Source organism: Tarenaya hassleriana, unplaced genomic scaffold (genome assembly GCF_000463585.1).
Source record: "Tarenaya hassleriana unplaced genomic scaffold, ASM46358v1 Cleome27, whole genome shotgun sequence".
Lineage (NCBI taxonomy): Eukaryota > Viridiplantae > Streptophyta > Magnoliopsida > Brassicales > Cleomaceae > Tarenaya > Tarenaya hassleriana.
Genome location: NW_010965946.1, coordinates 2,100,512 through 2,114,257, shown reverse-complemented (window position 1 = coordinate 2,114,257; position 13,746 = coordinate 2,100,512). Strand labels below are relative to the sequence as shown.

The following is a 13,746-nucleotide window of genomic DNA, read 5'->3' as shown; positions in this document are numbered from 1 at the left end:
CAGGAATGTACATGGATACCGAAACAATAGTATGCTACATATTGCCTAAAACAAAGTTACATTCAGATGATATAGGTGACGTCTGACATACCGTCATGGCTTTCATGTACTCCCAAACGTCATCAATGACATAAATACTCAGAATCGGATCTGTGGAGAACTCCCGTAGTATTTGCAGCATTCTGAAGATATGGATCTCGGAGGTATCGTCATCACGACCTGAAAGCAGATGCAGTAATCCTCAACCAAGCTTTCATATAGAACATTTGTAACACACAAGAGTCGAATTTCAGAAAAATTTACCCTTAGGACCAGATTGTGAACTATTAAACTTCTGCGCAATCAAGTGGTCATACACCAACTCGCCTATTGCACGTCTGATTTCTTGGGGATCATCAATAAGCAAATCATATAATGGGCCTAGGTCATCATCTGGTATAAGCTGGTGTCTGCGAGCAATTAAGGTCCCGTTTTAAAATGATGCTCTCTAATGCCTAACTAGTGAAGTTCTGCTTTGGTCGGGAAAATTTAAGTTGTGCATGGATTACCTGAGCAGTTGTTTTACAAGTCCTATAGCACATACAGCTACAGACATATCAGCGTCATCAGCCATCTCAATCATCCGATTAGAAAATCTCTCAGTGAATAAACTAAGAGTTGGAACATTTTCATCCACTTCATAAAGCTTTTGCAAAGCCAAGAGAGAAGCTTTCCTCACACCAGCACTCTTCAGATTAAGGAAGATGCAAGATGATTTACTATCATGGATAAGAACTTTTATTCATCTTTAAGAGAATTAACAGGATCTTACTTTGTCGTTCAGTGTCCATCCAAGATATTTTAAGTACAGATCTTGTAAGAACAGAGATGGGTATGACAAAATCCAAATGCCAAGAGACTGAATGCATGACATCCGGATACTGGGATCAATATCTCGATATCGATGGACAAACAACCTTCAAAAGAACATAGAACAATAAGCTAGAATCACATAATAATCGTGGCAGAATGTATGCAACAGTAAATCTCCTAAACCTTTCTCATTCCTTTTATTTTATCCCGGGAGTAAAAGGGAGTGTAATACTTTTAGTTGATGTCACTTATCTTACCCGGTGAAAATTTTCCGCATCATCTCCTCCAATGTAGTTATTTGATCATGAGTATCTGACAACCTTTTGTTCAGTGACTCCACACGAGGACCATCAGCTCTTTTTTTCTTTTCTGCATTCAACTGTCTCTGTGTTGTTTCTCGCTGAGAACTGAGTGTGTTTGCCACAGAAATAAAAGATGTGACTAATTGGAGGCCCATTAGTGTAGCAACTTGGCGGTAAACTCTTGGCGGTGTACTGCAGTAGAAAGAAAAAATTTGAAAAATATCAGTACCATTATATGTCGTAAGTAACAGCATAGTATTATACTACAAAGCACAAACCATGAGAGTGCAATTATATAGTCCATGCACTTGTCAAACAAAACTTTATCGAACAATGGTCCATTCTGGCACTCAAGCACCAAATTATTCCAGAATGAAACAAGATTTTCTTTGAAATTCTTGAATTCCTTCTTTCTTGAACTTTGATAATCTTCAACTTCCCCCTACAGGCAATGGCAGTCAAACAGATGTTTCAAACAAAAACTGCGATGATAAATATGTAAAAAGAAAACATCAAAGAGAGCAACCCTTTACCGTTCTAGCAAGATTGACAAGAGCAACCACAACATCATCGACATCAGTTTCATCAAGTAGCTCTTCTTTTATGTAGTATTTAGCACCACAAGCCTACACAAATCATGTGCCAATTAGAAAACTGTTTTCTTATGATTATTCGGAAACTATTTTTAAGACTACAGAAAAACATATTGAAGCTCTAAATGGAGTACCTCAAACAGCATTGTCAAGAGTTCAACAGTTGCAGGTCTAGGATTCTCTTCATATCTTTCAACCCAAATCTTTACAGCTTTAGGAATAAGATTCCCATTCCCTTTGACGACCTCTGTTGAAAAACTCACCAAAAAAAATCATCTCCACTCAGCCTAAAACATAAATGCATAGGAGGCAGAAGAAGGAAATAAAAATGACACCAACAAGATACATCAGGCCAAACAAGATGACAGCTCTGGGGAGATGTTGAAATTTAGAAAGCCAACGTGAACAAAGAAGAGCGGATCAGAATCCTTTTCTTTTCTACGAACTAAATTGTTGTATTTCATGCGCTTCGTATGGCTAAGTGCGACAAAGTGAAAGACAGAAAGTTGAGATCTTCGTACTTCCACATATTGGGCTAGAGAAAGACGATAGCGTAACGACTAATGGATGAGATGTTGTCATACTTAACCTCTTCGCCATAGCAATGCCAAGAAAAAGGGGTTTACTAAAACAAATCTATCAAAGGGGTTTTAGGGTCAACCAATGAAAACTAGTTCAAAACAGAACGCATCTCGAGAAAAGCTGAACCAGTTCAATCCTCGATCCGGGAGAAAAATGATTTTGGATTTACCAATCAGATTCTGATGCGGTGGATGGATTGAGTTACGATTACGCTTCAACTGAGGTCGGTTCTCCTGGAAATCTTCTTCAGGTGAAGCATCGAGCTCCATCTGGCTAGGGCTCTGGTCACTGGCCTCACTGGCACTTCGCTCGTGATTCTCTCCGCCGCTTCCGTCATCCTTGTTAGCTTCTCCCTCATCGTCCTGGCCTGGAACCCTACTCCTTTTCTGCACAACAGACCAATCACACCAAAGTCGTTTCGCAACGCCCGGACTCCGAATCCAAAGAAAAAACAGGGGGAAGGAAGGGGAGAGAGAGGGGACTGACCTGGGGACGAGGAGTATCTTCCATGGTGAACTAGGGCTCGAGAGCGAAAGTTCAGCAAGTGGTGGTGTAGGAAGACTGTGCCCTAGAAATTTTGCAGTCGAAAGTCTACTACTGCTCCCGCCATTTGGTAATTTTACAATCTATTATCACTCAAGTGACAGACAGGTGAACTGTAGGATAAAAGATACAACGAGGTGCTGCTGATATGGGCCCAGCCCAAATATGTGGGCCATTACACGGAACCCAAACATGGGCTTCATACCCAACCTACCTTACCTACTAAGCAACATCAAACAATTCCAACTAATGAGACAGGGTTGGGCTTGGCTTTGGTTACGCAGAAGACAGACACCACGGTAAGAAAACCAAAATGCCGTTTAGACTCCATTCCCACAACAGCTAAAAGGTACATTTCATTGTACATAACGTTATAGTCTCATGGTCAGGGCATGCATGTATATACAGATTGGGATATTAAGAAGCGTCGGCCATAGAGTGGATGAGCAGAGCGTAGCCCTCGGGGATGGGAGACTGCAGCCTCACGCACTCGGCCAAGGAGGGGACATCGGATGCAACGTCCAGAAACTGTGCCACAAAGAGGAGCAGATGGAAATCAGCGATCCTCTTCACCAAAGGGAGGCTCTTGGTTCTCTCCATATGGTTTCTCAGACTCCGCATTGTTGCTTGCGTGTTCCTATTCTCTATTGGGAAGGTTGATGACAGAGGTCCCTGCCATCTCACACACACACAATAAACATACACTTATCAGAGCTACTGCATACAAAAGAATATTCAGGAAGGGGCCCTCTTTCAGATAAAGAAGAACCCTAAACCCAGATAGAAACCAGGCAGCTAAAGGGAAATTTATAATCTTTTCAAGGCGTTTGTCATTTGCCATTTGGAGGATGTTAACTCACAAAAAAAGAAACAAACTTGATGCTATCATTTCCTCTCAACTAAATCTTGAATGGCACACACAAAGATCTCAGCAAGACTGAATCTGAATAAACATAATACCAAGTAAGCCTCTCTATGCCTTCACTGGAAAACTGATGCACCATGCTTAGCCTAATCTATGGTTCAAGTTCTAATATGTTTCTTTCCTTGGCCTGATCAAACCTAATATTAGCCAAAAGGCAGGAGCTTGCCAGGATATGCAACTAATACCAAGCAGAAATCAGATGAACGATTATAATGCATAAGCTCAAGGGCACCCCAAAAAAAAGCCGACCTGATGATCCAAGATCTTGACGACCACGAGGAAGAAATCGTTGTCAACTTCCTTGACATCCTTGATACCGACAACCACCTCTTTCTTCATCTTGGAAATCTTAGGATCATCGTCCGGACCAATCTCCGTCTCGAACCACCCTTCCTTGAACAACCTTACGCACATATCACTCATCTGAAACGCTTCGAAGTGGACGTCTGCACCACCGTCTTCTTCATTGACCCCAAGCTTCACCACCGCAGTGACCCACTCCTTCAACTCGCTCTCTGCGTGAAGCTCCACCGCCTGTAACACCTCCTTGTTCGACATTGTGTACTCTGTCTTGTCCTGCATCACTGTCTGCGTGAATATAAACCCCACCTTCCTCATCCCCAGTCCCATGGCGATTGCCTCCACCCGCTTCTCTTCCTCTCCATCTCTCATCAGAAGCAGATTCTCTTCTGTTCCCCGCTGCGGCGGCTCGTATATGAAATTCACCTCTACCTGGCCTTCCTCCGACACGGTTCCGTACATGAACCCACCGCGCTTGACTGCGAACGCCAGCGACTCGTTGACGTAGTGCTGGAACGCGTTGGCGCAGTCGCGGTCGAACGAGACCGAGTCGCAGCGAGACTTCTCCTGGCGTGTCACGCGCATCTGGCGCGCGATCAGGTCATCGACCGTCATCTTCCTCCCGAACGATCCGGCGGGGGACACCGCGGGACCGCCGCAAACCGTGCGTTCGCCCTCGTAAGCAAGGTAGACAACTGAGCCGTGACCCAGATTCAGCGACGAGAGACGAAGGTTGGGGTCGGCCATGTCGCTGCACCGGGCGAGATCCTCGGGGGACTTGGCGAGGAGAAGATCCCGATTCGTGGACAAGGTCTGGCTGTGGACGGGGATCTGGAGCTGGCTCTGAATCAAGGTTTTGAGGTCGGAGACAGTGATATGGGGTCCATCGGCAGAGATTCGTTCCAAGCCATCTCTGCTACGGATTCTAAGCATCATCATATTGTTCAAACAGATTAAAGGGTGCAGAATTCCCTAGAAACAAACAGGTTGGAGAGAAACCCAACCCGTTCGGACAAGTAAAAAAGCAGGCTTTGGGGAGAATCTATGACGAGTACTTGGAGCGAATCCTTTCTAAGTGTTTTTCTTCATCGGATTGAAGACGAAGGGTACCCGGAAACGAAGCGCAGTTGGTTGGAGAGCAAGGGAGTTTCAGAAGGAAAAAGAAGATGATTCAGACGACGCCGTTTCAACTGCCCGCATGAATTTCCTTTTTTTATATGGTTGGTGGGCCTCGTAGTATGGGCCCACCCAGTCTTGAATCCGATTGGGCCATCGAACAAATTTGTATGGATATTCAAATGTGGCCGCGCATTGCATATATTTAAATGGTAGTTGCAATTTGCAAATGTAAATGATTGGAGCTTCTTCAGACAAATTACGCACAATGATACGGTTTTATGTTATCAAAAGAAGAGAGGACTATACCGTATTTTATTGTATTTTATTTTTGGCGAAAGACTATATCTTATACATCTTATTAAATATTATTTGGTCGAGCATCTACCTGCTAACAAATTCCAAGGACAATGTCAAAGTCTAAGCCGAGGAAGAACCCTACAGCATGACACGTCCTCCTGACAATTGGAACATTAACTAACAATGATTTCATATAGTAAACTCAGTACAAAAAAAAAAATAGTCCTGTCATTATCAACTTACTGTGGGGTCCGACCAAATAATTGATTTTAATATTTCATAGAACGATAACGAGAGATCTACAAAAATATTATAATGATTTCCGCTAAAATTTAAGTTTTTTTTAACCAACCGTTTTAAGGTTTCACATTTGAAAACAATATTCAATTTTGAGTACAAAAGACAAGAATACAGTTTTTTTTTATGTATAGGCATACTATAAAATTCAAGGATTAGGTTGAATGGAAAAAAAAAGCAGCATTATTATATCAAACACATATGATATGATCAACCCGCGGATTATTTGAAATATATTATAGGAAACGTGGAACGACCGGGGATGATATGATATAGTCCGGACAACTAACAAACAAAACTAAGACGGACCACCGTGACACGAGACACGAACTAACACGAGGAGGACAACATATGCATGCGACATAACATTCGGGCACAATCAAGATTAGATATCATCAGTGACCATAGAAATGACAGGATTAACGACGCCGCAATTCTTCCTGATCTCCCCATCCTCGCCAACCTTCACTTTGATGGCGTTGAGTTTCTTCATGGCCTTGGCGAACTTATCGAAGAACTTGCCAGGTCTGATGAGCTTCTCGGCCAGACGAGCCGAGTCGGGATCCGTCAGGAGGGCGGCGTCCGACTGGAACAAGCCCTTGTCCTCCAGCAAGATCTTGAAGTAATGGCTGTCGTAGCTGAATCCACTGTCGGGGTCCATCTCGACCGTAGAGAGATCGGTGGGGGAAGGAGTGCATTTGGTCTTTAGGAAGTCGGCATAGTCAGGGTCCAGTGACGGGTCCTGGTCTCCGGCCCCCGTGAAGTTGTAGAGACGGTTGTTGAAGAGGAAACAGTGCGCCATTCCGATGGTGTGACCCCCTTTTTTCCCCAATCAAAATCATATATGAAGTTGTAACGACATAACTATATGTGTATGTATATATATATAGTTAATATGTGTACGATAGTTGTTTTATACAGCTATATATATATATGAAAGTTAAAAGCTTACCGGAAAGAACGACGAGGTCCTTTTTGTTGAGGCCTTGGTCGGCGAAGTTCTTGAGAAGCTCGTCGAAGTTCATGAAGGGTGAAGGAAGACTTGCGTTCGCTTCTTCCATTTTTGATATTCTTCCATCTCTTCTCCCCGTTAGTACACCCCACACCGGCAACTTATACTATATACAAAAATAAAATAAAAAAAATAAATGGGTGTATAATGAATGTATCATGCTAACATCATGGAGATTAGAAAGGGGACTTCTCGATTAATAATTAAAAGAATTAATTTCATGATTAGGGTTTGGGAATATGAAAAAAAAAAAAAGGGACAAGTTTGATGGAAAGGAACTGACTTGGAAAGAAACTGCATCTCTAGCGGCTAAGGGAATGATATCGGCGCAAGAGACGATCCCTTCGCACACTTCCTCAAGCTTGGCTTTGATCTCATCGATCACATCCATTCCCGCCAACGACAAGTTCGGCGGCGCTTCCAATTCCGCTTGGTTCCCCGGCGTCGATTTTATCAGAACCGACGCATCGCAACCCTAATCATTTATAAACCATCTTCAAACCTCATGATGGCGTTGCAAAGAAAAGGGACAACACAGTACGCAAGTCTAGAAAATGGGTGCATGCATATGATGTGTTAGGTCTTGTCGTTTACGTGATAGTATATGTTTGGAAGCGATCATATATAGTCATCATAATGGATCTAATATGATTATAATGACATCTAAATACGTTGGCATGGATTACGTACCCTGACGAAGCAATCGTGGAAAGACATGCGGAGGAGTTTAGCGGGCAGGACAGGATTGGCAGCGACACGGCTCCAAGTGATGTTCCTCACAATCTCCTCAGCGAGAGGACATGTCTTCTCGTAGAAGTTCCTCTTCAGTCCATTTTCATCTCCTTCATCGTCTCCCCTCACTCCCACAACGGCTACTGTCATCACGACCACAATCATCCATTTCAAAATCCCACCTCTCATCTCTCCTTACCTGTTTTTGTTTGGAAATGGGACAATGCGAATATATGTAGAAGTCGAATTCTTTATATAGATATACATACATATGGTCCGGTAGGGCATTTCCTAGGCTTCTACCCTTTCCAAGATTTTAAAAAGAAATGGTATTTCAGAAAGATAAAAAGTATTCTAAAGTGGACTCAAATAAAAAAATTTCCAAGTGGGTAATTTGTATCACCCCATACGCAAAGCCACGCTATTGGATAAGATACAAAGACCAAGACTTTTGTTGTGTAAGACGACCAAGGCATTGTTGGGTTCTGAAGTTAATTAAAAAATTTTGCTGTTAATATATTAATTAGAAAGGCGGGTTCATAACTTCCTAGTTCCTACCAAAATATATCTATAATTTTGGTATGTTATTGTTTTTTAAACATAAATGCTATCCAAATAGTTTAAGTGACGATAAGGGTTGCATGTTATTTAAACCAAGGCAACTTGTTCAAACAAGTTAACCGGCACTTATTATTATTATTGTTATTCGAGAATATATTTTAGTATCTTAATTAATATACGGCCACACATCAAGTTGGTTGGAGAAAAAGAAGAAGAAATAGAACCAGATAATTAATTCGTAGATAGTAGAAATGTTTTGCGGTCAAATTGGAACATAATAACTTAATAAGTAACAAAGATGTCACATGCACAAAAACCTTCTACCACTTGCGTCCGAATATTTAGTTCCCATAACATTTAGTTGTGTTTTGTAATGATGTGTTGTTTCGACGAGAATAACCATATGCATGGATGCAGATAGATAGAGCTTTGATGTAAATTAATGTGAAATAGAGTCAAAAAATATATATATATAATACAGTATCTCAAAAGAAAGAAAACCCATATGGGTAATGTAAAGAAACCATACATCTTTTCAGCTTCAGTATCTCAATCAAATGAATATATTACCCTCCATACATATAACCTCTTCAATCAGGACCTGCTGCAACCATCCCCAAGTGCCACAGGTCGTTGCACACCCGAACTTCAGGTACTGCTGCCGACCGATAATAGACAGACACAGTAAATTGTAAACAACATATATAGCAACGCAATCATCTAATGGTAATGGATATATATAGTCCAGGATCTATATTCCACTTTCTTGAATGGTTTCAAAACAAAATACAGAAGAAAACACAACAGCGCCCATTATCGTTCATGCCAAAACTTACTGTGTCCCATCAATTCTTTAGCCCAAATATGACTCAGACGATTACTAAATGCAAAAGACAATGTAACTTGTAAACGATAAAAGATGCAGAGGAGGTGTATAGGCGAAAGAAACCTGTTGCAGAACAGCATGTGGTTTCATAGAAAGATCATTCCGAGTCTACAAATATCTGCAGGAAATTCCGACCACAGTCTCAAAATGAATATGGAAAACCAATACCGTAAAGTTCCCATTTTTACATGTAATTTCCATTTAGTCATTACAACAGCGACGAAAGTTTGTTGTGTGTGTGTCAAATCACATGAACAATATCAAAGGATTTCCCAATTGAATAAAATCAGGCCCAGCTGCCAGCATTTTATCAGTGTTAATCTTAAGAGAAAAGTTGGAATCCATAAAATAAACATTTACTAACCTCTATGTCAGGAACGAGTTCGTAAGTTCTTTTCTCTCTTGTGTCAACGGCTGTAATCCCAGCTATTTTCTGGACTCCAAGTTTTGTGGCAATAAGATTCTGAGCAAAACAGAGGGTTACCATTCTATGCTTAGAGCGAGACTAAGACACAATGTTAAAACATGGAGTAAAACTCATCGAGAACATTCCCCGAGTATATGCTATCGTACCAATTGCAGATCACTGGAGCCAAATGCCTCGATCCTGGGTAATGTCTGCAAAAAATTTCAAAGTGTACCACAAAAGAGAGTGAATTCCTCGCAAGTTAAGATAGCAAAAAACACAGTATGATAACGGTTGACTTGTTTCCAGCCCTTAGCTTCAAGCAATCACAGGTTCACATAAGATTCTATTCTAATATCAAAGATTCGGAGCTTCACATTTCTATAACAATCATCTGCGTGCATGTGTTTTACATGGCTTTTTTCTTGTGAGCATATGCAGCAAAAGGCTTGAAAAGAACCAAAACTCGGGCCATAATTAACACATGAGAACAGAAAAAGTGAAAAATACAGTACCATAGTCTGAAGACCATTAAACGCAACAGCCTTCTCCACTTGCGATTCATTGTGTGACAGGGAAACCTCAAAGGGTCCCAAAAGTCTGTCAGTCAAGTTTCTGAGATTCAGGTGTACCTAGTAAAGATGGCCAACATTCAGTTTGATTAAGCCATGTCTTCTGGACAGTTCCAATTTCCAGCATTACAAGAAAATGAGAGACAATCAGTTGTTTACCGGGAAGGGTCGGTTCAAGTAAATAACAGCTGGAACATCAAGAACACACATATCAATCTCTTTGTGCGTGACTGGCTGAAAATGAAAATTAATCTGATTCATTAAAAGGGCACAATTGTACGAAAAGAAACAGAAGTTCGAGAATGAGCAACCACATGAGCAACTGTAATTGTTAATGGAAGAGGCTAACATAGCTCATACCAGGGAATCCAAGAGTGACCAAAATATCCCAAGTTCATGTTCACAAAAGTGTCAATTATTAGAACACGTGAATACTTTCTGATATATGATGCATTGAATCATGCTTAATGGACATGCAAAAAAAAAAAAAAATAAAGATCATAATTAATGGAACGATCAGTGTGATGTGATAAGTGATAATTCCTAGTTACTTAAATTGCCACCAAGTGTACGTTTTGACTCCCACATCTTGCATTAGCTTGTAGGTTTCTGTCTACTTAATTTACATAATTTGACAAGAATTAGTGCTGGGATAGGGAACCGTGATATATCAAAGTTCTAAAGAAAACAAGCACATTCAAACAGGTGACAGATTACAGACTGAACTGCAAACGATAAACAATAAACGAAAAACTAGCTTATCCGTTCTCAGAAAATAAACATAGACTTACAGCACCAAGAATCTGTTGCGTTTGTAAGCGACCCGGTTCACCCAAATTTGTACGCCACGTTATTTGAAGTTTACCCAGAACGTTACTTCCATGGACTTTTGTTTCCCCAGAAACATCTGATGATGGTTTCAACTTATACAGATAGTTGTGGATACCCCCACCAGATCGGATGAGGACTGGTGGCTTATGGATCTGTCCACTAGGATCACTGATAAGTCAAAGGATATAATGAAAGAGATTAGCTCCATTTGACGGACGGTGACATTAAAGTGTCTCACAAGGGAAAATGCACAGTAGAAAAAAAGAAAAAGAAAAAGGAACATGAGAGCATGGCATATTATTTGATTTCAATAAAAAAAAATATATAACTGACTGTGCCGTACCTTGTTAGAAAGTCCTCTGTGGAATGATTATCATCAGCATGTAAGGTTACAGCACTCCATTGCTTGGCTGGTTCAAAATCAACTTGGTCCATATATAGGGTTGATTTTGTATGGTTCTCGATGCAAGCCTCTAAAAATGTAGTTTCCTGAAGTATAAGATCACAACAATTGCCCAAAGATGCAATCAACAGCACACACACAGAACTCAGATGAAAAAGTACCAAGTACCAACTGAAAAACAGTACACCAACAAGAAAGCAAAACGCAATATCACAAGGTGTTAAGAGTATATCTACATACTGTTAAATTTAGAATCACAGACAAAAAGGTTTACCACTTGTTCAAGAAATCATGGCCACGTGTTATATGGTCACCACAGACTAAAGTAGAACTGGTACAAGAAACACCGGACAGTCTATGCAGGCAATATGTATCATTAATATATGGTGAAGGAAATATAGTTTAGACTGAACAAAAATTACACAGAGGGTTTAATTTCAATTATTCATGTAATTATGTGTAGGTCATCCGAAGACTTACAGGATGAAAAATCTCGAACGTACCTTTACAACTCGGACCTGCATATCAGAAGGCGCAACTATCAGAGAAAGCCTGAAGTCGGGACTCAAACAAACATGAAACAACCAAAGAAAAATGGTCCTTCCGAAAGTGGGGAAAAATATGTCACCTTGGTCCTCACTGAAAGTGGGTTTGCGACCACGAACTTGAAAAACTGAGGAAGATATTTACGCTCACCATCACCGTCATTGTACAATGCACTGCAGACCAGCCTATCAAAGCACCAGTATCATGGTCATGGAGCAACATAAACAACAAGAGCTACACTGAGTTGGAGAAACAGAAAGATGAAGAAGCGTCCACCAAACTCACGTGTGAGCTCCAAGCTCTTTCACATCGTGTTCCACTATGAAATCATATCGCCCTCCTGCCCGTATTGATTCAACAGGTGATTTCGATGTATCTAGAAGAAGTATTCTCTGTCTTTCTGTCTGTATTTCTGCCTAAAACAAGACACAACCGGGACACCATTGTATCATGTGACTCTTCCATTTGAGCAAACCGAGTACCAAGAAACAAGCAGATGAGAGACACATCTAAGAACAATTCCGGGTATTCCAGATCATAAAATGAAATGGACGAGTGAGATGAAATCAAAACTCCAAGGATCAGCGAACAGGAATACCATGGAATCCAGAATTAACTACGGAAGACGGAAATGTAAGTGACGAACCTTGATGACGACATCTCGAACTTCGAAAGTGGAGCTGTTATTGATACTAATGTAGCTACAGAAGGTTTCTCCCAGATAGATCGCACTGTGTTGGAAAATCAACCAACAAAAACTCGAATCAAACAACTGAAGGAGACCGGAATCGGGAATTTACAAGCAGCCGCAACAGCAGATAGCGAGAGAGAGAGAACCCGAAGGACTGAGGAAGAAGGAGAAGGCCAGAGAGGCCGATGGGATCAGTGGGATGGCTGAGGAGGAATCTGTTGCTGTAGCTGAGATCGGAGTCGACGGCTGAAGCGGCGGACGAGACGAGGCGACGGAGGAGGGAGGCGGAGGAGGGGTCGTCGGAGAAGTCTTCACCGGCGAGGAGATCTAAAGGATCGAGACGGAGGGGAGGGTCCACGTGGAAGGAGGGTTTGCACAATCGCATCACCCTGAAGGCCAGGGAGTGCGGTCCCTGCGTCGCGCTCATTCTCTCTCCTCTCCGGAATTTTTCTTTTCCTTTCTCGTCTGTTGCTTTTCCGATTTGAAAGACGGACGAGTCTGTGAAAAAATATATAACTATTGGGCCGGGCCTTATTAACCATCATTGGGCTATCGCTGGCCTTTTATTATGTATGTATGTGTATATATTAATATTATTTCCGTTGGATAAATCATAAATGTCTTTTTAAATTATTAATTAACACCGACTTGCACTTATTTGTAACATGTAGAATTGTTGATGATGAGATTAGATAAAGTAATTTGTAACATATATATATATGATGATGATGATGATGAACATACAGTCCTACATGTTGAATTCGTAAAATATAGATTAGAAATTTATAATGGAATAATATAAAAATGAAGAATTGGATGATGGAAATAGCTTGTCTGGTATAAAAAAGGTAGCATGCTATGTCTCTGCTACTGATTTATAAAAGCCACCTTGGATTTTATATATGGAACATGTACATGTGACGCACCCAAATCGTGAAAGTAACCCTAAAAAAAAACACATGCATATTTCATTGAGATAATTCAATGCATACCAATATATTATATATATCGGGGTGGATGGATACATGCAATCTAACCTCATAAATCGTTACAGTAAGGGTAGGCATATATATAAACGACATGCATTAATTATTTTATATCGACGCGCCAACCAAGAATACGCCAAAAAAGGACAAGAAAATGTTACACTTCATACATAGTTACATACGGTCAATAAAGATGAAGAACTCTGTAAACGTCACCACGTCTAAACGTTTTATGGACGTCATGCCGTCTCGAGGGTTCGTGATAGGTTGCGCTGCCGTTTCTTTTCCGTACCTTGATTATGCATTCCTG

The 13,746-nt window shown here is 41.0% G+C and overlaps 5 protein-coding genes across 8 annotated transcripts in view; all 5 read right to left on the bottom strand.

The window, feature by feature from the left end:
• LOC104817537 (sister-chromatid cohesion protein 3) overlaps nucleotides 1–2,953 on the bottom strand; it is a 7,353-nt gene extending 4,400 nt beyond the window's left edge. Inside the window, exons 1-10 of the mRNA XM_010546762.1 lie at nucleotides 2,816–2,953; nucleotides 2,499–2,715; nucleotides 1,882–1,994; nucleotides 1,688–1,780; nucleotides 1,433–1,596; nucleotides 1,110–1,346; nucleotides 812–956; nucleotides 549–727; nucleotides 304–449; nucleotides 92–219 (exon numbers count right to left, since the gene is read on the bottom strand). Coding sequence (XP_010545064.1) covers nucleotides 92–219; nucleotides 304–449; nucleotides 549–727; nucleotides 812–956; nucleotides 1,110–1,346; nucleotides 1,433–1,596; nucleotides 1,688–1,780; nucleotides 1,882–1,994; nucleotides 2,499–2,715; nucleotides 2,816–2,839 — 1,446 coding nt within the window. The 5' untranslated portion in view covers nucleotides 2,840–2,953. The remainder of the gene's footprint in view (nucleotides 1–91; nucleotides 220–303; nucleotides 450–548; nucleotides 728–811; nucleotides 957–1,109; nucleotides 1,347–1,432; nucleotides 1,597–1,687; nucleotides 1,781–1,881; nucleotides 1,995–2,498; nucleotides 2,716–2,815) is intronic.
• Nucleotides 2,954–3,172: 219 nt separating this feature from the next.
• LOC104817536 (NPL4-like protein 1) lies at nucleotides 3,173–5,288 on the bottom strand. Its single transcript, XM_010546760.2, has 2 exons — nucleotides 4,047–5,288; nucleotides 3,173–3,544 (listed from the first exon to the last, which is right to left on the bottom strand). Exons 1-2 carry the CDS (start codon nucleotides 5,034–5,036, stop codon nucleotides 3,290–3,292), a joined length of 1,245 nt encoding a protein of 414 aa, XP_010545062.1. The 5' UTR covers nucleotides 5,037–5,288; the 3' UTR covers nucleotides 3,173–3,289.
• A 687-nt stretch (nucleotides 5,289–5,975) lies between these two features.
• On the bottom strand, nucleotides 5,976–7,809 carry LOC104817535 (peroxidase 27-like). The gene is made up of 4 exons (XM_010546759.2): nucleotides 7,513–7,809; nucleotides 7,106–7,297; nucleotides 6,763–6,928; nucleotides 5,976–6,629 (listed from the first exon to the last, which is right to left on the bottom strand). Exons 1-4 carry the CDS (start codon nucleotides 7,741–7,743, stop codon nucleotides 6,196–6,198), a joined length of 1,023 nt encoding a protein of 340 aa, XP_010545061.1. The 5' UTR covers nucleotides 7,744–7,809; the 3' UTR covers nucleotides 5,976–6,195.
• Nucleotides 7,810–8,560: 751 nt separating this feature from the next.
• LOC104817534 (trafficking protein particle complex subunit 13) lies at nucleotides 8,561–12,932 on the bottom strand. Of its 2 annotated transcripts, none has more exons than XM_010546757.1 (13): nucleotides 12,597–12,932; nucleotides 12,406–12,490; nucleotides 12,045–12,175; nucleotides 11,842–11,944; nucleotides 11,717–11,731; nucleotides 11,154–11,299; nucleotides 10,771–10,978; nucleotides 10,139–10,213; nucleotides 9,923–10,039; nucleotides 9,575–9,619; nucleotides 9,366–9,464; nucleotides 9,065–9,119; nucleotides 8,561–8,773 (listed from the first exon to the last, which is right to left on the bottom strand). In XM_010546757.1, exons 1-12 carry the CDS (start codon nucleotides 12,875–12,877, stop codon nucleotides 9,099–9,101), a joined length of 1,326 nt encoding a protein of 441 aa, XP_010545059.1. In that variant the 5' UTR covers nucleotides 12,878–12,932; the 3' UTR covers nucleotides 8,561–8,773; nucleotides 9,065–9,098. The 2 variants fall into 2 exon arrangements, with proteins under 2 accessions (XP_010545059.1, XP_010545060.1); XM_010546758.1 differs by having other exon boundaries at nucleotides 8,561–8,770.
• A 586-nt stretch (nucleotides 12,933–13,518) lies between these two features.
• Nucleotides 13,519–13,746, bottom strand: part of LOC104817533 — a 1,155-nt gene continuing 927 nt past the window's right edge. For all 3 annotated transcript variants that reach the window (XM_010546755.1, XM_019202958.1, XM_010546756.2), the window contains one exon: nucleotides 13,519–13,743. In XM_010546755.1, coding sequence (XP_010545057.1) covers nucleotides 13,621–13,743 — 123 coding nt within the window. In that variant the 3' untranslated portion in view covers nucleotides 13,519–13,620. The remainder of the gene's footprint in view (nucleotides 13,744–13,746) is intronic.

What these genes read in the sequence shown, in the direction of transcription:
- LOC104817535 (XM_010546759.2), bottom strand. Translation starts at nt 7,743, where the DNA reads ATGAGAGGTGGGATTTTGAAATGGATGATTGTGGTCGTGATGACAGTA. An exon ending in TCCACGATTGCTTCGTCAGG is followed by an intron (nt 7,298 to 7,512) that starts GTACGTAATCCA and finishes ATAAATGATTAG; the next exon opens with GGTTGCGATGCGTCGGTTCT. An exon ending in GGACCTCGTCGTTCTTTCCG is followed by an intron (nt 6,630 to 6,762) that starts GTAAGCTTTTAA and finishes TGGGGAAAAAAG; the next exon opens with GGGGTCACACCATCGGAATG.
- LOC104817536 (XM_010546760.2), bottom strand. Translation starts at nt 5,036, where the DNA reads ATGATGATGCTTAGAATCCGTAGCAGAGATGGCTTGGAACGAATCTCT. An exon ending in TCAAGATCTTGGATCATCAG is followed by an intron (nt 3,545 to 4,046) that starts GTCGGCTTTTTT and finishes GTGAGATGGCAG; the next exon opens with GGACCTCTGTCATCAACCTT.
- LOC104817534 (XM_010546757.1), bottom strand. Translation starts at nt 12,877, where the DNA reads ATGAGCGCGACGCAGGGACCGCACTCCCTGGCCTTCAGGGTGATGCGA. An exon ending in AAAGAGCTTGGAGCTCACAC is followed by an intron (nt 11,945 to 12,044) that starts GTGAGTTTGGTG and finishes GTGCTTTGATAG; the next exon opens with GCTGGTCTGCAGTGCATTGT. An exon ending in ACTTGAACCGACCCTTCCCG is followed by an intron (nt 10,040 to 10,138) that starts GTAAACAACTGA and finishes CATCTTTACTAG; the next exon opens with GTACACCTGAATCTCAGAAA.